We start from the raw sequence: 27877 nt of genomic DNA, 5'->3' as shown, positions 1-27877 counted from the left end.
CTACCTACCATACACGGTCACTGGAATAAACCTTGAAAATACACATCTATAAAAACACAACTGGATTTGAACCCCTGAACCCCCCCAAAAAGGCAAATATGTTGAAATATTTTAAAACATGGATGATGAACAAAATAAATATGCTGAACCGATTGGACCTTTCAGTCTGTATTCATACCTAATGCCACAAAGTGCTCTCTGAAGGGTTACGACCCCTAACCCCTTCAGAGGACAGGAAGTTCCCCCTTATAATGTGTCTCCATTTCCAGCTGTGTGTCATCATGAGAACGCCTGAACGTTGAATCTACTTATGTCACCCAATTGAACTCTGTCCCAGTGAATGAGATTGACAGGGGGTTATGAGTGATCTTAAAGCCCTCCATGACAGAGCTGGGTCTCAGAAGACCAAAGCCTGCATGCGACATCTTTACCCTTTACATATAGGGTCTTTGCTGGTGGATCCTTTGGGCAGGCATTTCATTGGCTGGTTGATTGATTGGCAGAATGGTGTGGACACAGAGAAGAATACAGTGGTTGGTAGGTATATGATGGTGTGGGTCACACAGGCATGTGCATCTCTGAGTATTCATCATGGACCTCTCTCTCGTCAAAGACGGGCTCTGCGTCATCAGCATCCAGCTATGAGAGAGGAGAGCAGACTGTTAGAGCAAGGCAGTAGCTGTACCGTTAACCCCACCTCTGACGAGTACCTTAAACAACACTCACGGCGCCGGCCCCTCCCACCAGAAATGCCACATATCCTACTGCCACGGACTTTGCTGATAAATACTTTGTTGAGGGAAAACGTACTTGATAGGATTGTGATATGTTGTCATCTCACCTAGCTATCTTAAGATGAATGCACTTATAGTAAAGTGCGCTGTATAAGAACATCCGCTAAATTACTCAAATGTAACTATGATTGATTGTTTTAAAATGGGTAGATAGATATGTCTTTCGTCAATCAAATTTCACGTGTACTGCGCTTTTTACAGGGTACTTTTTCACAAAGTCAACCCAGTGCTAAAAACCACTGAAGAAGAACAAGCAGAGCAGAGTCATGAAGGACAAGTTATTTTTTTACAACTAAATCAACATTTTTGATGCAAATGGCATATTATAGACTTTTTTTGAGAAACATACCCCCAAACAACAAATCACTTCCTCATCCTTACTGTGCAGTATACGGGAGCTCTGAAAAAAACATGAATAAAGGCTCCAAAAAAACCCCAAACACGTTATTTTAGAAACAGAAAACATCCCGGTATAGTGATGCAGGTCTTGTACACATGAAATTCCGAACTTTAGTCAGAACTCTCTACTCCATTTTGTTGCGACTCGAACGATACCTGTACAATGGACGGAGAGGTGACTGCTAAAATAAAGGAAACACTTGAGTAAATGGGGGATACAAAATATATTAAAAGCCTGTGCTTCCACAGGAAGTACCAGACACTTGTTGAATCTATGCCAAAGCGCATTGAAGTTGTTCTGGCAGCTAGTGGTGGCCCAACACCCTACTAAGACACTGTTGGTGTTCCCTTAATTTTGGCAGTTACCTGTAGCAGCAGGCTACGTGGAGAATCGAACAGCTGGATAAGGGAAACGTCTTGAGGCGCACAAAAAGGGAATATAACGTTGCGGATAAAGTTAGGAATGACAATTTCATGTGCACATCTAAAGACCTGACTAAGAGCGTTGGCGTATCTAAAAGGACATTTTGGGGTGTTTTTGGAGGCTTTGTTCATGTTTTTTCAGGAACCCCATAGGTGTTTGGTGAAATCACAAAAAAGGTGTCTGTACTTTTCTATAACATGCCATTTACATCAAAAATAGAGATTTGGTTGTAAAAAAAAAACAACTTCTCCTTTAAGAGTAAACTCCATAAGTACTATGAGGACCTCTCCTGAAACATCCTCGGGGGAGAGAAAGGGGATACATCTCAAACGGCACCGTACTCCCTGCACTACGTTTGACCAGGGCTCATAGTGAAAGGCCCTAAAGCTAGTGTATGGGCCTAGTGCGCACCTCTGGGCCAACTTACACACTGCATCTCACGGGTGGTGAAGATGCGCGACAACAGGAACATCTTGACGGGGACGGTGAGGATGAGGACGAAAGGGAAAGCCAGAGAGGCCACGGTTGACATGACGGCCCACAGCGCCGCCAGACACACCAGCTGGATCAGTGTATACAGGTGCATCCGCAGCGTTTTCACCTGGGGGACACAGTTACTATCAGTTAAGAAAGTGGATTACCGTAATACACTCGAAAGGGGACAATGAAAATCATGAGTATGTCATTCCTAATATTGAGTTGCACACCCTTGTGCCCTCAGAACAGCCTCAATTCGTTGGGGCATGGACTCTACAAGGTATCGAAAGCATTCCGAAGGGATGCTGGCCCATGTTGACTCCGATGCTTCCCACAGTTGAGTAAAGTTGGCTGGATGTCCTTTGGGTGGTGGACCATTCTTGATACACACGGGAAACTGTTGAGCGTGAAAAACCCAGTAGAGCTGCAGTTCTTGACACACTCAAACCTGGGCGCCTGGCACCTACTACCATACCCTGTTCAAAGGCACTTAAATATTTTGTCTTGCCCATTCACCCTCAATTGACTCAATTCACTCAATTGTCTAACCTATCTCCTCCCCTCATAGGTTTCACCTGGCCAGTCTATGTCATAGAAAGAGCAGGTGTTCCTAATGTTTGTATACTCAGTATATGTATACAAACTCTGGTACCCACTTGAGAAAAATAGCCTCTATGAGTTTATATAGTGCAGGGATGGGCACCTGGCGGTGGCCCCCCTTTTGTAAGCCCATGGATCAATTTCCAAAAAAATGTATTATAATAATCTTACGTCAGTCACTTAGTCAGTCATTTAGCCCATATCAGCATTTTTGTATTGGTAAGTTAGTCTAGCCAGCTCTCTAAACGTGTAGTAATCATGGTTTATTTATCAAATCACATCATATTAACATGGCTTAAATCAGGGCAAAATGTGTAGAATGGCAGGAAATAAGCTTAAACATGTCAAATATCTCTCTACCCTATGGCAAAATGTGTAGAATTACCTGAACTGAACACTGAAATGTATTTTTCCCCCCCTCTGCTTTTAAGGGGAGGGGGGGGGGTAGCTAAAAATGTTTGCTCGCAAGGTGGTGGGCCCCCCAAAAACATTTCGGCTAGGGCTGGCTCTGACAGCATGTGTGGGTATGGATGTGGGTATGCAGACCCACATCCAGACCCACGGGTATGCAGACACCACGAGCCACTGCGTCTCATGATAAATTCAGATTTTTTTTGTGGCTCCCACCACCATCAAAGTTTCCCATCCTTGATATAGTGGATTATACAGGAAAGGCTCTATTTGAAAGCCCTGTCCCATATCTGTTTGTGATGTCTTGACAACTGCTGTCATTTTTGACCAAAGGAGTTTTCATTAGAGCACAAACTGATCTGGGACCAAGCTATCTATTAGACGGATTAGGGAACCAGAGCCACTGCTCTGTTTACTCTCTGTGACTCTGAGCTGTGGTCACCTTGCGGACGTAGGTGTGGTCGGGGTGGTACTTGGGGGGCATCAGCAGTAACATTAGGCGCTCGGTGAACTGGATTCCATTGAGTGACATTACGCCCATGTAGAGGAAGATGCCAAACAGCACAGCGATGGGGATCTGACGCAGCAGGTCTCCGATCACTATGGAAAGGCCTGGAAGACGAGGGAGTAAGAGTTAAGAGATATTACTGCAAACATGACTGCGTCTCAATACTCTAATAGTTTCCTCTTCAAGTAGTCGGAGGTGAAATAACTACACAGGTGAAAGCAAAGTCACCATAAGCAAAGTCACATATTCCCTTATATGTTTTGTTTTTATCCTGTGTCTTCAGATCACTGCAGAAGGGAAGGAGTCAAGTGGAGGAAGCTACGGTAAACTTTTGAGAAGCACCAAACATCTTCCAGTCTAGTCTATTCGACATCTATCCAAAAGACACTCACCTACTAAGATGGCCACCAGCAACCCTGTAACCCGCTGCTCCTTGACCTCCTGGATGCGGGGCTTGTCGCCGGGGGCGACCGCCTTACTCATGACGGTGAGGGCGTTGGCGTGCGTTACAGAGCGCACAGTGGCAGCGGCCATCCAGGGCAGGCCGAACAGGGCAGAGGTGCCTCCCAGCACTACAATCACCAGCAGGTCCAGGTGGAAGCCAGAACCCTTCACCAGCATCCGCTCCTTTTTACTCACTATCAGACTGAGTTAGGGAGGAAGACAGGTAGTAAGAGAGGAATGGAAGAAAGAAAGGCAGATGAGAAGTTGAGAATGAGTAAATCAACTTGCCAGGATAAAAACATACACAGTATATAATGTAATGTCTTCCATGATTTCCAGTATTTCCCGCAGTTCGTATCCATTCACACAATTCATTTTGCTACTAAGGGGGAGCTCATGATGGAACACAGGGGTGCTGGGTACTGTAGTGTGACAGTGTGTCTCACGTGGTGATCTGTGTCTCCATGAAGATGAGGATGAAGACCAGCAGGGCGGGCAGCACACTGCCAAACATCATCCAGATGGGGAACGGGGTGTACATGCCTAGGGGGTTGATCACCCAGCCACGCTTCTCAGGACTGGTCACAGAGAAGCCACTGGGCACGCTCAGTTTCTACACAAGGTCAGGGGTCAGGGAAGTGATGTGTTTTAGAGGGTGATGACATAACATGCACTAATATGTCGTCAAAGTAACTAGTTCTTTATAATTTCTCAGTATGACAGTAGTTAAGCTTATTAATCTAGACAATACAATGAACAAACTAATAAAGGGCTTTGGAATTATATTAATTGCAGTACTACTCACCTGTGTGTAAGTGTCACGTATACTGTAGTCCACTAGGACCATGATGAGGATGGCTATGGGGACCCCGAAATCTCCAATAATCCTACGGAGCTGAACAACACAAAATAGTTAGGTGTAGGCAATGCATAACACACATTCCATGATGGGACACTGGGGAGTGAAGTTCTGTGATTCTACAATAAACTATGTTCTAAATAATTAAAGGGATACTTCGGGAGTCTGGCAATGAGGGTAGTTGGCATTGGTTCACGAAACTACCTCAAATTCCTTCATACTGGACACAGAGACATAAAAATGTTATCCACGAGTTCATCTGACTCTGGTGAAGTAGATAAAGGGCCTCATTGCCAAAATCCCAAATTATCCTTTAAGTTTGTATTGAATTGAAATACACCCTGATAACCCTATTGTGCTTAGAGTGAGGATGACATGAGCCCCTTCACCTCATAAAGTGTACCAGTGTCTTACCTTGCCAGGGAAGAAGGCACTGTTTTTGAACTTGCGCAGGTAGAATGCAATGAAGAAGGTTCCAGACATGAGTACAAGGGAGAGCAGTGCTGTGTTGGGTTCCCCTAGGACCTTCACCGACACCACCGAAATAGTGCTGTTGCCAAGCAATAGCTCCAGGGTGCTATTCTCCATTGTTGCGTTCTCCGCCGTGCTGTTGTCAAGGTAACAGCGCTGCAGTGGGTGCTCCATGAAAATCTGCCCGGCAACACAGAAAAAAAATGGGTTGACATTAGCGCACACACACACACACACACACACACACACACACACACACACACACACACACACACACACACACACACACACACACACACACACACACACACACACACACACACACACACACACACACACACACACACACACACACACACACACACACACACAGATCACTTCAACACGGCTTCAGAGGGATTAAAATGTACATACCTGTAAGGTCCCAGCAAACAGATTAATCCAGACACAAATTATCCCTTGAAAGTCTTGTGTTCGACAGAGGTCTAAAAATAGTAACATTCCTGAAATCATAAGCCCAGATAAAAGTCGGGCTGTCTATCCCTTTCACTTTGTTCTCGGATCAGGGCCACTCAACCACAAAAGATTTTCTTAAGAGTGTACCCGTTAGGAAAACATACTCGTTTTGACCCCATGTTTTGAGAACAGTCCAATCTAAAGTCAGTTCCATTTATTATCAGTAGTCAGATTGGATCCCCTCTCTACAACGTAAAGTGCTTTTAGCACTTACAAGGGCACTAAATCATTTCTATCAATTTCAATACTATAGTTAACGGAGTGTCAAGTGTACAGTACCTTGCCTATCTTGGAGAAGGTCTCGAAGATGAAGATGAGCGAGATGAGGAAGGAGAAGATCTCCTGGGTGAAGCGTGAGACAAAGCGGACCAGGAAGCTACCTTCCAAGGCCACTGTCGTCACCACGATGATGATGAGCCAGAAGCCGATCCACACCCGGCCCGTCAGGTACTCTATCCCGTTCCCCTTACAGAACTATGGACACACACAGAGAGAGAATGGTAAGGAAGCAATTAAGACAAAACTGAGTATTGAGTTCTGACACTGATGGAAGAGTGGCCACGCATACAGGTCAACATCAACAGCAGGGAAATACAAAAGGGAGTCTTATGTAGGGCTGGGCGGTATACCGTATTTTACAATGCCGGTATTGATGCATGGACTGGTTTGGGGTTCTCTTTACCTTCTATAACGGTATTTGAATGTTTGGTTTGTTAAACGTGATACGTGGTGTGTAACGTCCAATTTTATAGTTTACTTTACTCTTTTAGTTTATCCCTCTCCGCTCTCTCCATGCTGCTTTCCACACAGACCTAGTCCCATCCCATCACTCAAGGAGCGCATTTGTTGTTGCTTGACCAAGAGACACTTTTGTTCAGTCTGCATGGTCAATGCAGCACATGCAACAATGTTGACTACGATGCTGTTTCCACTTTGATTTTAATATAAATCCACAAGCTTCTATAATTACAACATTAGTTTGTGTTTCTTACGTCTGCAAACAGCTAGTCTGTATTTTCTTAGCAAGTTAAGCTAACTCGTGTTAGCCACTAATGCTAATCGATAGTTAGCTGGATAGCTGAGTCAGCAAAAGTACTGAGTCAACACAAACGTAGCTAGCTAATACAGCCTGATACCAGTACTGGTGGAGGCTTAAATCAGCATGTTATTTGTGCAACAGTATCTTCTAAATCAAAGCGGAATAGGCAAAGTGTCATGCCCTGACCTGAGTATTCTTTGTTTTCTTTATATATTGGTTAGGTCAGGGTGTGACATGGGTGATATATGTGTTTTTGTACTGTCTAGGCGTTTATAGGTTTATGGAGTTGTTTACCATCTAGGTGTTTATGTATGTCTATGGTTGCCTAGATTGGTTCTCAATTTGAGGCAGCTGTTTATCGTTTACCATATTTAGGCAGCCATCTTCTTTGGGTATTTCGTGGGTTATTGTCCATGCTATGTTGCATGTTACCACTCAGTTTCAATAGCGGTCACGTTCGTCTGGTTAGTTAGTTTGTTTTAGTGTACTTCGTGTTTTTTCGTCAATCATCAAATCATGCATTCACACCACGCTGCGCTTTGGTCTCCTCTTTACGACGATCGTGACAGAATAACCCACCAACAATGGACCAAGCAGCGTGGTAACTGCCAGCAGCAGCAGCGGCAAAGAACACACGACTCATGGACTTGGGAGGAGATTCTGGACGGCGAAGGACCCTGGGCACAGCCAGGGGAATATCGCCGCTCCAAAGCTGAGCTGGAGGCAGCGAAAGCAGAGAGGTGCCGGTATGAGGCGGCAGCGTGGGGGGACACACAGGGAGTGTGGCAACGCCAGGTAGGAGACCTGCGCCAACTTCCTGTGCTTACCGGAGAGAGAGAGGAACCGGGCAGGCACCGTGTTATGCGGTGGAGCGCACAGTCTCCCCAGTGCGTGTGCATAGCTCGGTGCGGTACATTCCAGAGCCGTCAGCCAGCCAGGAGCTGCCGGAGCCGCCGCGATGCCGGAGTCGCCCTCCTGTCCTGAGCCGCCAGAGTCTCCAGTCTGTCCTGAGCCGTCAGTCGCCAGTCTGTCCTGAGCCGTCAGTCGCCAGTCTGTCCTGAGCCGTCAGTCGCCAGTCTGTCCTGAGCCGTCAGTCGCCAGTCTGTCCTGAGCCGTCAGTCGCCAGTCTGTCCTGAGCCGTCAGTCGCCAGTCTGTCCTGAGCCGTCAGAGCCAGCCAGCCAGGAGCCGTCAGAGCCAGCCAGCCAGGAGCCTGCTAGAGCCGTCAGAGCCAGCCAGGAGCCGCCAGAGCCGTCAGAGCCAGCCAGGAGCCGCCAGAGCCGTCAGAGCCAGCCAGGAGCCGCCAGAGCCGTCAGAGCCAGCCAGGAGCCGCCAGAGCCGTCAGAGCCAGCCAGGAGCCGCCAGAGCCGCCAGAGCCAGCCAGGAGCCGCCAGAGCCGTCAGAGCCAGCCAGGAGCCGCCAGAGCCGTCAGAGCCAGCCAGGAGCCAGCCAGCCAGCCAGCCAGAGCCGTCAGAGCCAGCCAGCCAGAGCCGTCAGAGCCAGCCAGCCAGAGCCGTCAGAGCCAGCCAGCCAGCCAGCCAGAGCCGTCAGCCAGCCAGCCAGCCAGAGCCGTCAGCCAGCCAGCCAGCCAGCGCCGTCAGCCAGCCAGAGCCGTCAGCCAGCCAGCCAGCCAGAGCCGTCAGCCAGCCAGCCAGCCAGCCAGCCAGAGCCGTCAGCCAGCCAGCCAGCCAGCCAGAGCCGTCAGCCAGCCAGCCAGAGCCGTCAGCCAGTCAGCCAGCCAGCCAGAGCCGTCAGCCAGCCAGCCAGCCAGCCAGAGCCGTCAGCCAGCCAGCCAGCCAGCCAGCCAGAGCCGTCAGCCAGCCAGCCAGCCAGAGCCGTCAGCCAGCCAGCCAGAGCCGCCAGAGCCGCCAGCCAGGAGCCGCCAGAGCCGTCAGCCAGCCAGCCAGGAGCCGCCAGCCAGCCAGCCAGGAGCCGCCAGCCAGCCAGCCAGGAGCCACCAGAGCCGTCAGCCAGCCAGCCAGGAGCCGCCAGAGCCGTCAGCCAGCCAGCCAGGAGCCGCCAGAGCCGTCAGCCAGCCAGCCAGGAGCCGCCAGAGCCGTCAGCCAGCCAGCCAGGAGCCGCCAGAGCCACCACCGCGGCCAGATGCCCACCCAGACCCTCCCCTATAGGTTTAGGTTTTGCGGCCGGAGTCCGCACCTTAGGGGGGGTTACTGTCACACTCTGACCATTATTTGAGTTGTTTGTTTCTATGTTTTGTTTGGTCAGGGTGTGATAGGAGTGGGCATTCTAGTTAGTCTGTTTATGTGTTTAGGCCTGATATGGTTCTCAATCAGTGGCAGGCATTCTAGTTAGTCTGTTTATGTGTTTTGGCCTGATATGGTTCTCAATCAGTGGCAGGCGTTTGTCGTCGTCTCTGATTGGGAACCATATTTAGGTAGCCTGTTTTGTATTGTGGTTGGTGGGTTATTGTCTATGTTATGTTGCATGTTAGCACTCAGTTTCTATAGCGGTCACGTTAGTCTTGTTATTCTGTTTGTTTGTTTAGTGTACTTTGTGTTTTTCCGTCTTTTCATTAAAATATGTATTCACATCACGCTGCGCTTTGGTCTCCTCACATTAATATGTTGGATATATGAATACATTTTAAAAAATTAATAAAAATGTAATGTAGCCAAAGATTATAGGGTCCCTTAGGAAACACGGTACATCCTACCCTGTCACAATAACTCATTCATGGAATTTTCATGTCTTCAAAGTGCCCACTATTATTTATATTCTAACTACAGAATTATAATAAACATTCTAGTTCCATGATTCCAAAAGTTCACCCAAGTGTTTTGATCTAAATCGCAATTGCATTATTTGGTTAAAAATAAGGCCTAGTATTTTTGTCCATGTCGTAAATGATCTCAAATGAGTGTAGGAAATGCAGAAATTGATGGAAACGCAGGAAAATATTTTAGGTAGAAGTTGAATTGAACAGTACAAAACAATCAGAATGGAGAAAGACCCATTCAAATACAGTCATTTAGAAAATATATGTGTTGCCACCATAAGGTCACACACTACTCATAAAGCAATATATATATATGAGATGTGAGATTACATTATTGACTACCGCATAAGAGTAGGGCTGGGCGATATGGCCAAAATATATATATATCTATCTCTCTCTAGATCTATCTCTCCATCCATCTCTAGATCCATATATATATATATATATATATTGGCCATATCGCCCAGCCCTACTCTTACGAGGTAGTCAATAATGTAATCTCACATCTCAGTTTGAGGTAACTTACAGAGTAGAAGGCCTCTTCAAAGACGAGCAGGGGTCCGGAGAAGCCAACCACCAGGAGCGGCTGGGCCCCCAGGAGGCAGAAAAGAACACCCTGCACAGCTGTGGCCACGATCAGCTCAGACACACCGATCAGACCCTCAGTCTTCTCACCTACCACAAGGCACACAGTCAAGAACCCACACAGGCAACATTCAGAGAATGATTTAAGAAGGTTTTTTAAAAAGCTACGAATTCCATTCTCAGTACATATTCAATATAGCTCCAATGCCTACTTTAAACACATGCTAAGTGTCTGGTTGTGTGTTGATAGGGGTAGATGGGTAGTTGCGGTTATTGTTTCCGTCACTTTCTTAACTTACACAGGGACATTTCTGTAAATGTACCAGAATTTGCTAGCTGGCTGCATTTAACCCCTGGGACTCACCCAGGAGGCCTCCGAAGGTTATGGCGGGGGAGAGGGCAGCGAAGTAGATGAAGATGATGGCCGCAGCGCACTGGGCGTTCAGCGCGTCCTTGAAGTCACTCACGTACTTTGGGTAGCGGCGCTTCACGTCTCGGATTAAGCCTCCGAAGGGGCGTCCAGTACGCTGCAGGGGGTCGTCTCCCGGCTTCCCGGGGGAGAGGAGGGCCTCTGGAATACATAAACATAGACCGATTTCAAATACTGGACTAGAAAAGTGACGTTTCTTTGGAATCTTTTTTGCATTTAAAAAAAAGGAAACTTTCAAAATATTATCATCCGGCTCCATGTAACGGTCTGAGAAGCTAGGAAAGTTAGGACATCATTTTTCTGTGAACAAAATTGCGGGATTCCCCCACCTTTTTCCTTCTGGCTCTTGGGCTCCTTGGCCAGCAGGGCTCCTTGCTCCTCCCGCTTGCGAAGCATCTCCTTCTGGAAGCGTGCCACGGAGCGTAGCAGCTCCTCACCGCCCATCTCGGAGGGTGGCAGAACGATGCTGCAGTCCAGGAAGCCGTTGATGGCGTTGAGCAGGTCCTGGCGGTCGTCCGCCAGGTAGGCCGACTCATGGAAGTGCTGCGCGGGAGAACAGGAAAAACACTGGAGTTATACTCATTGTCCTACAGTATGTGAGCCTTCATAGAACAAAACAGGTTCACTCTGTGTTTGGATTTTCTTTTTTGCATTCAGAGTTGTGTGCGAAATTAAATAACCATAATATGTAGTATGACCATAGTAACAAAAACATATAGAGATGGTTTCCAGGACACAGATTAAGCCTAGTCCTGGACTAAAAAGCATTTTCAATGCAGATTCTCATTGAAAGTGATTTTCACTCCAGGACTGGGCTTAATCTGTGGCCAGGAAACTCGGCCCACAGATGTTCTACTAAACCTCAATCAATTGACTCTTGCTCTCCTCTCGCCTTCACAGTACAGCGCACTGACCTTGTCAGACATGAGTGTGGAGATGGAGCGTCCGATTTGATGGTAGTCCATGTTGGTGCTGGGGGGACCCAGCAGGACAAAGATGAACCTGACTGGCACTGGGACCTCCAGGACAGAGTCTAGCTCCTCCGCCTCCTGCAGCCGCACAAAGGCCATGGTGGGCTGCTCCAGGAAGTCCACGCTGCCTGGAGGAGAGGAAGGGGGGACAGAGGGTTATAGGGCATGCTGTTACACTGCACAGAGTGGGAATGCTTGATATTAGACTACTGTTTCAGATGTTATTTGACCCTGGCCGTGACCCCACTCACCGAGTGTGTATCAGGGAGATTTGAGACATGCAAACCCCCCCCCCCAAAGAAAATAGAAGAAAAAAAATAACGTGTCAAATAGGACAAATATAAGTACCCGAAGAAGAAGAGGTAGTAGTGGTAGTAGGTTATTTGAAAAAGGTAACAGGATATGCTTTCTGGTACTTCTGGTTCTTAGATGAATTAAAAAAAGACCACTCACCCACAAGGACAACAGTGGCCTCAGCATTCTCTGGAATCTTCTCCAGCAGCTTGAGCTCATGCTTGGACTTCGACCTGTGTATGCCGATATTTGGAGTAGACTCCTTCTGCTGCAATACCAATCAGGACAGACTTAACCCAGGCCATGGTAACTCAATGTGACTGCCCCCTCCACAAAAAAATATCCAATGAAGATACTTTTTACATGATAGCTCAATATCCCTGTGTACACAATTTGCGCACACACACACACACACACACACTTACCTACACTCTTTAGCAGTAGAATAATCTGCCTAATACATTCCTCACTACTTATACACAGCACTGTTGAATACTTGTTTCTGATTGGCTAGAAGGGCATTTTAAAATGGACATTAAAAACCAAATAACGGGACAGTTGGAAAAGCTATCGGGACACATTGCAAACATGATGAAATATGCACCCAAAGATGCAGACCACACTTGTTACAAATTACAGAAAGCTAAACCGACAACCACACAAACAGAAATGGGATACATTGTAAACGCAGGTCCAATGAGGAAAAACTTAGCTAGCTAGTATTGATTTGTTTTTACAGACATTATGGATGTATCCAAATGAATGTCAATAGAAAACAGCTTAAACAAAATGCTTTTATTCTGGATTCAAAGGTTGTGACCTTGTTAGCCGTAGCTAGTTGGGTAGCTAGCAAACAAGGGACAAGAACGTCGCCAGCGTGTATGGCAACTGAACATATAGAACGAACAACTGGGTTGTGTCCATAAATATCAACCAAAAGACTGGGGTGCTTCTCTAGCAACCAAAAGAGTAGAATTATTATTATTTTTTTACTGGTAAATGTGCGCTTTATTTTTAATTTTTTTGGTATACACGGGATACATGCCTCAGTTCTGTACATTACCTTGGAAAAATAAACGTCAGCATTTACTCCTTACATAAAATCAACACTATACTGTAGCTACCTGCAGGTTGTTCTTCTCCATGTCGATACGTGTCTCCTGCTCCCCTGTGCTGGCCGAGCCCATGAGGGGGTCTGTGACGGAGGGCTCTGGATGGTGGATGTGGTTGGAGCTGTGTTGCTGGGGCAGCAGGTTGCCCAGGCTGGCCGCCGAGATGTTCCTGGGGAAGGGGTTGTGGCTGTGCTCCTTCTCATCGCTTGGGTGACTGCAGGGCGAGGGAGGTAAAGGCACACAGAGGTTGAGCAGGAGATGCATATGTCGCACCTTGCCCTCTCGCACGCTATCAAGCAAGCAGGCGGCGGAACCAGGCAGAGACATCGCAAGGTTAACATTGTGTAAATTGACATGCTGAACTAATAACGCTATTTCATCTGAGATCAAAATGGTAGACAAACTACAGATAGTTTTTATTATACTTTTCCTGTTGAAAAACAATATCCAGAGTTTAAAGTGTCCACACACTTAATTTACACAAGTATTCCGTACTTCCATACTTAGGTTACTAGATACTCAATAAGTATTTTCCACTGAGCTGTCCTGGTTGGTGTTTAGGTGTAGTGGTGGTGGCGTACCTGTGTTTGAGCAGCAGGGCTCGGAGCACGTTTGCGCGGTCCTCAGCCTTGATCTGGTCTGAGATGATCATCTGCTCTACCACCTGGTGGGCAATGCCAGGCAAAGTCTTCTGGTCCAGGTCCAACAACACCGCCCCTGGTGGCAGAGGGCACACATGACACTGAGGTCACAGCAGGGTGGGCACACAGAGACACACTCACACAGACACACACTCCCACACACGTACACTGAGTGTTCAAAACATTAAGAACAGCTTCCTATTGAGTTGCACTCCCCCATTTTGTCCTCAGAACATCCTCAATTCATCGGGATATGGACTCTACAATTCCACAAGTATGCTGGCCCATGCTGACACCAATGCTTCCCACAGTTGTGCCAAGTTGGATGGATTTCCTTTGGGTGGTGGACTATTCTTGATAAACACACAGGAAACTGTTGAGCATGAAATACCCAGCAGCGGTGTAGTTCTTGACACAAACCGGTACACCTAGCACCTACTACCATACGCTGTTCAAAGGCACTTAAATACTTTGTCTCGCCCCAAAAAATACACTGCCTTTACAAAACATTACAGATTGGCCAGGTAAATCCAGGTGAAAGCTATGATCCCTTATTGATGTCACTTAAAATCAACTTCAATCAGTGTAGACGAAGGGGAGGAGACGGATTAAAGAAGGATTTTTAAGCCTGAAGACAATTGAGATATGGACTGTGCATGTGTGCCATTCAGAGGTGAATGGGAAAGACAAAATATTTAAGTGCCTTTGAACGGGGTATGGTAGTAGGTGCCAAGCGCACTGGTTTGAGTGTCAAGAATTGCAGCGCTGCTGTGTTTTTTATGCTCAACAGCTTCCTGTATCAAGAATAGTCCAGCACCCAAATGACATCCAGCCATCTTGGCACAGTTGTGGGAAGCATTGGAGTCAACATACATGTATACATACATAGTACCAGTCAAAAGTTTGGAGAATACCTACTCATTCAAGGGTTTTTCCTTATTTTTACTATGTTCTATATAGTAGAATAATAGTGAAGACATCAAAACTATGAAATAACACATGTGGAATCGCATAGTAACCAAAAAAAGACAAACAAATCAAAATATATTTTATATTTGAGATTCTTCAAAGTAGCCAACCTTTGCCTTGATGACAGCTTTGCACACTCTTGGCATTCTCTCAACCAGCTTCATGAGGAAGTCACCTGGAATGTATTTCAATCAAAGGTTGTGCCTTGCCAATTTGTGGAATGTCTTTCCTTCTTAATACATTTGAGCCAATGAGTTGTGTTGTGACAAGGTATAGTTGGCATACATAAGATAGCCCTATTTGGTAAAAGACCAAATCCTTATTATGGCAAGAACAGCTCAAATAAGCAAACAGAAATGACAGACCATTACTTTAAGACATGAAGGCCAGGCAATGCGGAAAATGTCAAGAACTTTGAAAGTTTCTTCAAGTGCAATTGCAAAAACCATCAAGCACTGAGTTGAAACTGGCTCTCATGAGGACCGCCACAGGAAAGGAAGACCCAGCGTTACCTCTGCTGCAGAGGATAAGTTCATTAGTTACCAGCCTCAGAAATTGCAGCCCAAATAAATGCTTCAGAGTCAAAGTAACAGACACATCTCAACATCAACTGTTCAAAGGAGACAGCATGCATCAGGCCTTCATGGTCGAATTGCTGCAAAGAAACCACTACTAGACTTGCTTGGGCCAAGAAGCACGAGCAATGGACATTAGAACGGTGGAAATTTGTCCTTTGGTCTGGAGTCCAAATTTGAGATTTTTGGTTCCAACTGCCGAGTAGGTAAACAGATAATCTCCTCATGTGTGGTTCCCAACGTGAGCATGGAGGTGGTGGTGTGGGGTGCTTTGCTGGTGACACGGTCAGTGATTTATTTAGTATTCAAGGCACACTTAACCAGCATGGCTACCATAGCATTCTGCAGCAATACGAGATCACATCTGGCTTGCACTTAGTGGGGCTATCATTTGTTTTTCAACAGGACAATGACCCAACACACCTCCAGGCTGTGTATGGGCTATTTGACCAAAGAGGAGAGTGACGAGTGCTGCATCAGATGACCTGGCCTCCACAATCACCTAACCTCAACACAATTGAGATGGTTTGGGATGAGTTGGACCGCAGATTGAAGGAAAAGCAGCCAACAAGTGCTCAGCATATGTGGGAACTCCTTCAAGACTGTTTGGAAAGCATTCCAGGTGAAGCTGGTTGAGAGAATGCCAAGAGTGTTCAAATCTGTCAAAGCAAAGCAAAGGGTGGCTGCTTTGAAGAATCTAAAATGTTGGTTACTACATGATTCCATGTGTTATTTCATAGTTTTGATGTCTTCACTAATATTCTATAATATAGAAAATAGTAAAAAATAAAGAAAAATCCTTGAATGAGTAGGTGTGCACAAACTTTTGACTGGTACTGTATACATTTAGGGGTGGCGGCAACGATTCATATAGGAGAAACACTGCACACAGTCTTCTCTCTCTAAACTCTCTCCTACCATGGGAGATGGTCTTGCGGAGCTCCAACAGGCTGCGGAAGGAGAGCGAGGCCACGTGGGGTTTGCCCCAGCGGTCCGTCTCCTCCTCCACGTCCTCCTCAAACTTGATCCAACGGGCCGTCTCCCGCCACTGCATCTCCTGGTTCTTATCTATGATAAGCTCGTTCAGCTCCACAAACACCTGAGGGGGACACAGGCTGAATTTAAAGGGATAGTGTACCCAAATAACATTGGTTTCTTCAACCCTCTTAATCACTCTATGGACAAGATAAGAGAGCAATCCATGCTTTATTTTTTAATATTTTTTTTATCTGGCCGGTGGCCACTTTCTCCAACGGCTAACTTTAAAAAAATCATGTTTGTCCAAAAACCAATGCAAGTCAATATTTTTCAGTGTATGCCCATGGACATCCAGGAGTCTGAATCGTAAATGTTCAAACCAGTATCTCCTTCCAACCAAGTTACCATTGAGCCAATCGGATTAGATTCAGTGAGGATCTGAATAACTGATCTTTCAGGGGAAATTGTTTTCAGTATGCTTAATGTGGCTGTATCTGCGTCGGATTGAATTCTTCTACAAATATTGCTTTAGAATTAACGCTAGCTCTTCTCAGGCTCATGCTGTTTCTTTAAAGACAGTCAAAAAGTATTCTAAGGATCAGAAAACACATCCAGAGAACTATATGTAATTGTATTCTAGTTTCACTTTCCAAAGTGTGAAGTGTGAAAGTAGTTCGCACTGGTCCTTGAACCTATTGACTTCTGAAAACCATGCAAGGTGCATCAGACCTGGATTCAAATGTTACTTGAAATCATTTAAAATACATGATCATCTGTGCTTGATTGAGCTTGCCTGGCTTAATGGACCAATAGAAAAGTCCCAAAACTGCAAACCCGTCCATCTGACATCAAACGCTCAAAGTATTTTAAATAGTACTTGTTCCCAAGTCTGCGCTGCATGTTGACGTCAAACAGAAACACACTCACCAGTGTTACTCGGTTATATTAAGAACAACTATGCAATGAAATGATCCACAATGCCTAAACACTTCTCAAATATAGGCAGTGGTAAATAGCCTAAGCAACAGGCGAATGCAACGTTTCAGTGAAAACCATTTTTCATGAGCTCAACAGATGCTCTGTTTAAATTTGTTTTTTTCTCACACATCACAAACTGTGATGAGTAAAAATACAGTATAAATACAGTAGATACTATCATCAATAGAAACACAGTATTACACCCTACAGCCTTATCACTTCCCAAAAGTCTGGTTAAAGAGAAACCAATCTAACGCCATGCTCATGAGTTAGTGATACCCAACCAACCATTACCTGTTTCAGTACCAAGCCAACACAACTAATGATTATCGAGTAACCTTACTGCACCTACTCTCATGTGGAGACACGTTGCTACATGCACACACTGCTGGAACATGCATTTGACCGACTGAGCCGCCTCACCTTGTGGGGCCGGGCCATTTGGCCGAAGTAGTCCAGTATGACCATGCCGTCTGGCTGGGAGGCAGAATGATAAGTTACAGAACCACTGGTGGTAACGACTGGAAGGAGCGAGAGGGTGGAGGTGGTGTGGGCTTAATACACTGACGACTAAACACAGACCCGTGCACAGAGCAGGGGACCCTTACATCTCCCCCCCACACACACAGTTTACCCTGAGAGGAACCTGTTGTTTACCTGCTGGGGACCTATGCGTGTGTGTTAATAGAACATGGCTCCCTCTCTCAGGGAGAACCCGGTGTCTCCTTACCTGAGCTCTTCTCTGCCCCTTTCTATTGGGTGTGTGAAAGGAAAGAACTCATTCATTAATTTTTTATTGTGTCCTGCCCAATCTCCCATCCACAAAATATACTGTAGCGGATTTTCCAGTTGGTGTTCCAATTTTAGTTTTATTTATTTAAATATGGACCAAGAAGCAATTAACCATATTTACATTCAAACCATCCTTGCCAAAAACATCAGCAAATCCATGAAAATCATCTGATGAATAAAACTCAATCATATCTGAAACAAGGGATGTGACAATGTGTCCCAACATCAGCAAAGGAGTGGATACTACAGGTTGTATTTTCCGTCGCTCACCTCATGTGGGGTCCGGTCCTTTTTTTGGCTGCGTGTGCAGGGCTCTTTGTGGTCCTTGCCGACATGCACCACTTGGCCTTTGGTGCTCTTTCTGACCAGGTGTCTCCGTACCCCAGGGACATCCTCAAAACGATGGCCTAAGGAGAGAGAGGAGAGGTGAGTGAAAAATCATAGCCAGAGATACAGAATGAGCAATAGTGAGAGAGGGTGTGGTGGTGATTGTGATCCCAAACACTAATAACAGTGTCAACATTACATTATCAAGTATTACAACATTGTAGTGTTGCAGCTTTTTCCCAAGACAGTGGTCTGCCCAACACTGAGCTCTTGGCTCTGCAATGACCTCCACCATCCCGCTACTAGATCACATCTCAGAGACCCACAGTCACAGAACAGGCCGTTGCTTTTGTTCACCTGGCAATGCTGTGGGGTTGGGTTTAGGCTTGAATATTTTTGCAATATTTTACAAAAATGTTCCACCCCAAGATTTGTTAAAATTTTTCTCCCAGGTAACCAAGTATTTCCCGCCAAAACCACAAGTGTCATTCTAAACCATACACAGCATATGGATTTGATTCGTGTTTTGAGAGGCATGAACATTCAAGCCTGATGCTGCCTGAGACCTACATTAAATAAATGTTATGAGCCCAATCCCAAAAAAAGGCCAAATTATTGTGCTGTTATCCAATACATAGGCTACCGTACATTACGCACGACAGAAAAACACAAAAGCCCATAGATGTATGCGGTCTAGGGTAAATAAATTAAACAAGCTCCACTAATCTTTGAGTGTGTACTGTAAACATGTATTGTATTATAATGTATCATATGGACTGGAATTTCTGGGTTAGATTTTTTTTCTCCTGACTACCTCATCTCATCTCTGTACCCCACACATACAATCATCTTCAAGGTCCCTCAGTCGAGCAGTGAATTTCAAAACAGAGTCAACCACAAAGACCAGGGAGGTTTCCCAATGCCTCGCAAAAGGAGGGCACCTATTGGTACAGTGCCTTCAGAAAGTATACATACCTCTTGACTGAAAAACCCAGTCCTTAACGATTACAAGCACACCCATAACATGATGCAGCCACCACTACGCTTAAAAAAAAAAATATGGAGAGCGGTACTCAGTAATGTGTTGTTCTGGATTTGCTCCAAACATAAGACTCAGGACAAAAAGTTTGTTTTATTCATGAACAAAAGTGTAATTAATAACTTCACAATGCTCAAAAGGCATATTCAAAGTCTAGTAAAACAGCAAAACAATCTCCAAATACGTGCACTTCTTCGCAAGACATTGGAGAACCTCCCAGGGTTATGATATTACTTCGCAAAGGCACAGAATATACAGTTTTATATTTTTTGGGTGACCGGACCAAATTCACTTAGAAATGGGTAATAGATCTGTCATTCTCATTGAAAGAAAGTCTAAGAAGCGGTAGGATCTGTTGTATGTGCGCTATTTCTATGCTTCCTGTTTTTTTATTTTTTTTATTTTCAGTTTTGCACAACAGCTTCAAACAGTAGAAAAAAAACAATATTTTGGGTTATGGAAAATATATTTCACAGCTGTTTAGATGGTATAACGATTCTATACTTGCTTGCTTTGTCACAAATTAAGCAAACTAATAGAATTTTAGCAACCAGGAAATGGTGAAGCAATTTCTACATAGTCCATCTTTAAAGAATTCCCTATTTCATTAAAAAAAAAAAAAAAAAAAAAAAAAAGTGTTCTCCATACCGTGCTATTGGATTGTCATCAACGCAGAAATACTAATTTAATTTTTGTAAACTTAAGTTTACAATATTATTTTGAAAATAAAGACACGGTTACACAGCCTTTGGCCAAGTTAACTGCAGACAAACACTTCTTGGAGCCATCAATGAGCTTGCTGCAACATTCTACTGGCAATTTGGCTCACTTTTCAGCAGCAAACTGCTCTAATTCTTTAATGTTTGCCCTCCAACTGCTGTTTTCACCTCTTGCCATAGGTTATAAATGTGATTCAGATCTGGACTCTTCGGTGGCAACTCCAGAACAGTCCAGTGTTTCTTCTTGAACAATTTCAGGGTGCTTTGATGTGTGTTTGGGGTTGTCCTGATGGATGATCCACAACCTTCATTAGACAAACGGTTGTTGGACTGATGCACTCCAAAAACACAGAAACCTTTTATATTTTATCCAACTCATTTGTTGGCTGTTATATTGGCCAAAGGCGGTGTAACCAAGTACCTGCTCCGGTGTGCCAATAATTTTGTCCATGCCAGTTGTCTTTATTTGCTAAATAAAAATTGTTAACTTAAGTTCACAAAAATAAAATGGGTTCTGCAATGGTCAAAACCCAATAAGGTGTGAATTTCAACGTATTTGTCTTTTTTTATTTCACCTTTATTTAACCAGGTAGGCTAGTTGAAAACAAGTTCTCATTTACAACTGTGACCTGACCAAGATAAAGCAAAGCAGTGCGACAAAAACAACAGAGTTACAAGTCAACAAACGTACAGTCAATAACTGTAAAGAACAGAAATAATAGATTTTTCTATGTACAGTGTGTGCAAATGTAGAAGAGTAGGGAGCTAGGCAATAAATAGGCCCTAGAGGCGAAAATAATTACAATTTAGCATGAATTGGAGTGATAGATGTGCAGATGATGTGCAAGTAGAGATTCTGGGGTGTAAAAGAGCAAGAGGGTAAGTAATTATATGGGGATGAGGTAATCGGGTGTGCTATTTACAGATTGGCTGTGTACAGGTACAGGGTAAGCTGCTCTGACAGCTGATGCTTAAAGTTAGAGAGGGAGATATAAGACTCTAGCTTCAGAGATTTATGCAATTCATTCCAGTCATTGGCAGCAGAGCTTTAAGGAAAGGCGGCCAAAGGAAGTGTTGGCTTTGGGGATGACCAGTGCAATATACCTGCTGGAGCGATATTCGAGTGATAGGCTGTTTTAAAACTCTGCAGTAGCAATTTTTAAATAGGATCTTAATAAAAATATAAGGTGACCCCTGAAAGCCAGACAGAGATGTGTACATGACATGCATATTCAGATATTAGTCCTAATATTACTGTAGCATAGGCTATGCTACAGTAAATGTACCCGTCACAAGAAAAAAGTTACCTGCTGATGAGATGATACATGCATTGTGAACTGCACTCCATATGAGATGCGCTGTCTGTCCCCACCCTGAGTGTTGATGATTGATCATGCAGATAGCAGAGCAGAGGAAGTCGTAAAGACAGATTTGGACATTGCATATAATTTAACAGTTCTATTTCACTTCAAGCTGTTCATATAAATAATTTATTATAATTTACCGGTTTCTCACAGTTATTTATCCCGGGAAACGGGAGTGGGTTTGGGCCGGAAACCTCAGTTACCTGGTTCCCGCTATTAAACCCTAGTTGGGTTACCAGGCTTGCCGCAAACCAAGGACAGTTTAGATAACAAGGCTGGATGAAAGCGAGCTGGTTGGATACATCTCAGAGGGAATGCGGCAACGGGTGTGGATGATCCTCTGAGGTAGGAACCAACCTTACCTTTGTCAGTGGGCTCCTTCCCTGTTTGAGAAACACCCTGGTCGTTGAGCACCTTCATCAATTCATCACCTAAAACTGGGGTGGGTGTATAAAAATGACAGCATTTCTCCTGAAGAACAAGTTGTCCTGTACGTCCTTCGAAAACTCGGCGAGTGAAACTGGAGAGGAACGAAGTATCATCTTCTGTCATTTGAGCCTCTTGTTCATTATCTGGGTTTCACTGTAAGGTGTCGCTGTACCTTGTCAGACCTTGGGGCTATGTCTACTGGAACCGTTCGTCCGCCTTAGAGGCTTCACAATGTGCCGGACTCCAGTTGTGCGTGTGTGGTTGTCTGGGAAGTCCTGGAGTGGGACTTGGCCCAGGCAAGGCTGGCACTCTTGAAGGAGAGGCGCTTGGTGGTGGGCATAGTGCTGGCATGGGAATGAGGAACCGTGACCTCTCCAATCTCAAGCACAAGTCTTTGCGTGTCCAGGAATGTAGTTAGGGGAAAAAAAGCATTCCTTGACCCTCACCTGACCTGGTTAGGGTAGAAAGTGTCCAAGCGCATTAACTAGCAGAGGTGCTAACAGGAGGGTTGAACAAAAGAGGAATGAGACAGTGATCTAATAATTCTGATCGTTGAGCAGCGGCCAGCCGCAGAGGCACTTTCCCAGGCTGCTTTGCAGTGCTGGGAAGCAGATAAAAGAGGATCCACCCGAGGAGACTCCTGATGCGGTCAGGGACCCTGACAAAGGCCACACCCTCTATGTCACGTAGCCCAATGTTGGCACTGGACCCACATCAAATCATCTCCATGCAATTCAGCTTCTCTCATGTTTTTTCCCCCAGACGACTTAGCTCTTCCACATTGTTTTATTGGCACTTATGACCCAGGGGTTGTGAACCAGAGGGGCAGCTTTCTCAATTAGCCACCGGGTTGACTCGGGCCTGGTTCCAGCGGGAACAGGCTAATTTAATTAGAGGACTTCGCTCCTATTTTGTCAGTGTCCACCACACTCTCTGATAAGCTGCCGCTGTCCGCTGAGGGGTCGACCCCCTGATGTAAATCACCCCGGTTGCCACTGGAGCTAGGGACGTCACAGGACTTTAATGTACCCCAGTGTGTTCCCTTCTTTCTCTCTGTTTAGGGCATTCTGACCTTCAGTGGAGCCATAGACTCTTCTCTTCACACAAGCACACACACAAACAGGCGCAGATACACAAAGAGCAAGATATTAAGCACTTGAAGAAGTAAAATGTAAAAATACATCTTTAAAAGTTAATCTGGCACAGTAGTCTGAGTGAACACGAAGGTCAGGGAGAGTTTAGATTCTTAGGTCAGGGAGAGGTTAGTTCAGAGTACCGGGGTTCTGAATAAATCTCCCAAATGACAAAACAGCCCTTAAAAATGTACAAGTACAAGAACTTTAAATATAACATGCTGTCTAAACAAAGAGAGAACCCGCATGTCGTCTTGGCTCTGAATTAAATTATACAAACAACCGTGGAATTACAGTAAGCACTAAAACATTGCTTCAGTGAGAACAAAAGCTCAACATGAAGTGACCGAGGTTGGCAATATTCCTCAAGACTCACTTTTGATCCCATCCAGGTCGGCGGAGGCCAGTGTCTGCGCCTCGCTCTCGTCCGTGGGGATGCGCTCGTACTTAGCCTGCTCGGTGCCAGTCATGTTGCCGGTGCACCGGCGCTCCTGCAGGTCGTAGCTGCGGCTGGCCACGCGGATAAGAGGGGTGGGGTCGGATGGGTCACTGCTGGACGAGGCCGGACAGGGCTTTCTGGGAGAGGAGAGAAAGAAATTAGAGTTAACATTAAGGTGAACAAAATATTAGACGTGAACCTGGAGTGAGCTACACAACATAACTTTTATATCTAGGAGACTGGGCCAGAAAATGACAAAAATGCACATTTTCTAAGATACAAAAGGAGAATGGTTTGTCGGTCTCCCTCTACACTCCGTGGAACAAGCACATCAAACATACAGAAAAGCTCAATTCACAGGAGAAGAAAAAATACTTAATCAAATGAAACCCAAGTCTGAATGTCGCTATCGATAAACTAAAAGATTGAAAACTCCTACTAAGAATTCATCAGTCCAGGCGGATCCTTCCGAAACCTGAAAAACACTCAAGGTCTCCAAAAAGCTGTTAGTTTCAGAAAGCAACTATATTCCAAAGATCCCTCTGCAGTCAGAATATTTCACTTGGGTGACACCTCTACCTTCCAATGTGTAGTGTGCAGTTTTAGAAGTAGTAGTAGAAAGTCCACAGAGTGATATTACAGCAGACTTGAGAAAGGAGATGAAAGGAGAGCCCACAAAGCTATATCCCAGACAAGACAAAGCACTAATGTGTCCTGAGACTAAATGCCATAGGTGGAGGGTCGAGAGGAGAGGTGTGTTAGTAGGAAGGGTCGGAATTCTCTATGGAAACAGTCAGACAGGTGAAATATGGCTCTTTGTTCTTGCTGGAGGAATCAGGCCCTATTAGATCAGAACCCTGCAGGCTGCCTGGATGCCTGGGACATGGTAACGTAAAGTGGGCGACACACACACACAAATCTCTCTCATCCAATCAGCGAAGGAGAACGCCTCAAAGCGAGCAGTATCAGGCTACGTGCTATAAAACAGTCCTTCCTGTGTTGTGCCGCAAAGGAGGATGAGACACTTCAACTGCCAAAGATTCTCACCCGATCACATCATTATGGTAATAATGGAATGAAAATGGGGGTGTACTTAGAGAGGTGTACTCACTCTGTGGAGGTGGCATCTTCAGGGTCAGTGCTCACGGCAGACTGGGGAACAACCTCCAGCCCTCGGGCAGGGCAGGGTATGTCTGTGGTAGGTGTGGCCAGCTGATCTTCATCTGACAGAAAAAACTATGAAGGAGAGAGGGGGCACACATGAGACCTTGGTGCAACTCAATCTTCTAAATTCCGGTAGTGTCTGAGTGGAGTAATATAGAGTGTGCAAAGCTGTCATCAAGGCAAAGGGTGGCTATATGAAGAATCTCAAATATAAATTATATTTTGATTTGTTTAACACTTTTTTGGTTACTAAACTCTAAAAAAGAAGTGTCCTCTCAATGTCAACTGCGTTTATTTTCAGAAAACATTTGTAAATATTTGTATGAACATAACAAGATTCAATAACTGGGACAAACTGAACAAGTTCCAAAGACACGTGACGTGACTAACAAATGGAATAATGTGTCCCTGAACAAAGGGGGGGGGGTCATAATCAAAAGTAACAGCCAGTATCTTGTGTGACCACCAGCTGTATTAACTACTGCAGTGCAGCTCCTCCTCAAGGACTGCACCATATTTGCCAGTTTTTGCTGTGAGAAGTTACCCCACTCTTCCACCAAGGCACCTGCAAGTTCCCGGACATTTCTGAGGGGAATGGCCGTAGCCCTCACCCGGCCGATTCAACAGGTCTCAGACGTGCTCAATGGGATTGAGATCCGGGCTCTTCAGCTGGCCATGGTAGAACACTGACATTCCTGTCTTGCAGGAAATCACGCACAGAACAAGCAGTATGGCTGGTGGCATTGTCATGCTGGAGGGTCATGTCAGGATGAGTCTGCAGGAAGGGTACCACATGAGGGAGGAAGATGTCTTCCCTGTAACGCACAGCATTGAGATTGCCTGCAATGACAACAAGCTAAGTCTGATGATGCTGTGACACACCGCCCCAGACCATGATGGACCCTCCACCTCCAAATCGATCCTGCTCCAGAGTACAGGCCTCAGTGTAATGCTCATTCCTTCGACAATAAACGCAAATCCTACCATCACCCCTGGTGAGACAAAACCGCGACTTGTCAGTGAAGAGCACTTTGGTCCAGCGACAGTGGGTTTGTGCCCATTGGCGACGTTGTTTCCGGTGATGTCTGGTGAGGACCTGCGTTACAACAGGCCTGCAAGCCCTTAGTCCAGCCTCTCTCAGCCTATTGCGGACAGTCTGAGCGCTGATGAAGGGATTGTGCATTCCTGGTGTAACTCAGGCTGTTGTTGCCATCCTGTACCTGTCCTGCAGGTGTGATGTTCGGATGTACCGATCCTGTGCAGGTGTTGTTTCATATTGTTGGTCACTAAGGACGATCAGCTGTCCGTCCTGTCTCCCTGTAGCACTGTCCTCAGCGTCTCACAGTACGGACATTGCTATTTATTGCCCTGGCCACATCTACAGTCCTCACGTCTCCTTGCAGCACGCCTAAGGCACGTTCACGCAGATGAGCAGGGACCCTGGGCATCTTTCTTTTGGTGTTTTTCAGAGTCAGTAAGAAAGGCCTCTTTAGTGTCCTACGTTTTCAAAATTGTGACCTTAATTGCCTACCGTCTGTAAGCTGTGTCTTAACGACCGTTCCACAGGTGCATGTTCATTAATTGTTCATGGTTCATTGAACAAGCATGGGAAACAGTGTTTAAACCCTTTGATCTGAGAAATTATTTGAATTTTTACTAATTATCTTTGAAAGACAGGGTCCTGAAAAAGAGACGTTTACATGTTTACATGATTCCATGTGTGTTATTTTATAGTTTTGATGTCTTCACTATTATTCTCCAATGTAGAAAATAGTAACACCGGAGTAGGTGTTCTTAAAAACTTCTGACTTGTAGTGTATAGAAGGCTCTTTCTAGAGCTCCGACCTGAAGATCACCGACGTCATGATTCAACCTTGTTTTTTTTAATAGTTTCCAGTTGTCTTGAAAGCACCATAAATCCAGAGAATGCCAGACTTTGATGACAATTTGCCCAGAATGAGCGCCACGCCATTTTCCTGAACAAGTGAGCATAGCACAACAACGTGAGTCCAGACATGTCTTGTATGCTGCTGCATAAATGATGTAATATGCCAGGGAGATATGTATACTGTAGCTAAGAAAGTAATACTAAGTCTATGTAGTGTAGTAAGCTGTTAGTAGCCCATGTGCCTCACCCTAATCATTTGGTCCCTTTCCCCCCTCATAACTTAGCTTGGCGGTGCACGTGAAGACGATAACGTGTTTTAGAGAAACGTCATTGAATATTTTAAGGGTGTTCATTGTCTGCTTGTATGCCCCCTTTAGATATCCTATGGTTCTGACGGTGTACAGGGGGAATACTGTAACGGCCAATGTTGCGAATTCTGTCACTGTACATTTCAAAAAGGCTGAACAAATAGTTATATTGAGTACATCAGTCTTAGCTCGCTCATTAATGTAGTCATCGAAATTACGGCTTGCCTGTTAAGCGCTCATCGTTCCCTTCTGCCATCAGTTGTCAGTAGAAACCACATTTGTTTAAGCAAGTAGTCATATCAGCTATGTTTTATAAAAAGGAAGTAAATGAGGCTGAATTAACTGTTTCGCTGCCAGACAAGGCTCCGCTAATAGCCAGGTGTAGCGTTGGTAAGGATTCACTCCATGGTGCTGAAAAGAAAGCTGCTGTTGGGACAGCTTTATGTAGGCCCTAACGGTTTGTGGGCATTGTTTAGTATTGTGTAGTGGCTTTGCTAGCATGCATAAAGAAATCAACATTTAGAGTTTGCCCCACCATGACTTACGTGTTAAAATTGACACTGCCTACAATACAATCCTCAAATGTGAATTGCCATTACATCTGGAGAGAAACATAACTGGGGCATGTATTCCAATGTGCTACAAATTTGCATGTTGGGAACGTTGTGGTAATATTAGGTAAAAGTTATCTAAATGTTCTTGAAATAAGATCTCCAAAGGTAAAATGTTTATTGCATGAACTTCAACAGAATATTTTGTTAAACCTAAAACAAATATGCTATGAACGTCATAAAAACTGACTCATTACATTCTTACAACATTGAGGGAATGTCCTGTGCAACCAAACTTAAACATTGTATGAATGTCATCGCAACTGAGCATATTTTGTTTTTTGGGATCCTCTCTTCTAATGTACCCTCCCTCTTTCCACAACCGACACTGAACAAAAATATAGACAACATGTAAAGTGTTAGTCCCATGTTTCATGAGCTGAAATAAAAGATCCCAGAAATGTTCCATATACACAAATTTGTTTCCATCTGTTAGTGAGCATTTCTCCTTTGT

The 27877-nt window shown here is 45.0% G+C and overlaps 1 protein-coding gene across 2 annotated transcripts in view; it reads right to left on the bottom strand.

Moving 5' to 3' along the window:
• Positions 1-364: 364 nt before the first annotated feature.
• LOC139420480 (anion exchange protein 2-like) overlaps positions 365-27877 on the bottom strand; it is a 73799-nt gene continuing 46286 nt past the window's right edge. For both annotated transcript variants that reach the window (XM_071170673.1, XM_071170675.1), the window contains 19 exons: positions 24564-24688; positions 23390-23589; positions 18273-18409; positions 16173-16353; positions 13651-13786; positions 13082-13283; positions 12117-12225; positions 11607-11791; positions 11022-11235; positions 10627-10833; positions 10204-10352; positions 6183-6377; positions 5331-5567; positions 4863-4952; positions 4504-4670; positions 4006-4259; positions 3548-3717; positions 2045-2218; positions 365-639 (listed from right to left, as the gene is read on the bottom strand). In XM_071170673.1, coding sequence (XP_071026774.1) covers positions 559-639; positions 2045-2218; positions 3548-3717; positions 4006-4259; positions 4504-4670; positions 4863-4952; positions 5331-5567; positions 6183-6377; positions 10204-10352; positions 10627-10833; positions 11022-11235; positions 11607-11791; positions 12117-12225; positions 13082-13283; positions 13651-13786; positions 16173-16353; positions 18273-18409; positions 23390-23589; positions 24564-24688 — 3213 coding nt within the window. In that variant the 3' untranslated portion in view covers positions 365-558. The remainder of the gene's footprint in view (positions 640-2044; positions 2219-3547; positions 3718-4005; positions 4260-4503; positions 4671-4862; positions 4953-5330; positions 5568-6182; positions 6378-10203; positions 10353-10626; positions 10834-11021; positions 11236-11606; positions 11792-12116; positions 12226-13081; positions 13284-13650; positions 13787-16172; positions 16354-18272; positions 18410-23389; positions 23590-24563; positions 24689-27877) is intronic.

The sequence above is a fragment of the Oncorhynchus clarkii genome, chromosome 11 (genome assembly GCF_045791955.1).
Source record: "Oncorhynchus clarkii lewisi isolate Uvic-CL-2024 chromosome 11, UVic_Ocla_1.0, whole genome shotgun sequence".
NCBI lineage: Eukaryota > Metazoa > Chordata > Actinopteri > Salmoniformes > Salmonidae > Oncorhynchus > Oncorhynchus clarkii.
Note: the sequence above shows the minus strand (reverse complement) of the source record. Positions and strands in the feature narration are given on the sequence as shown.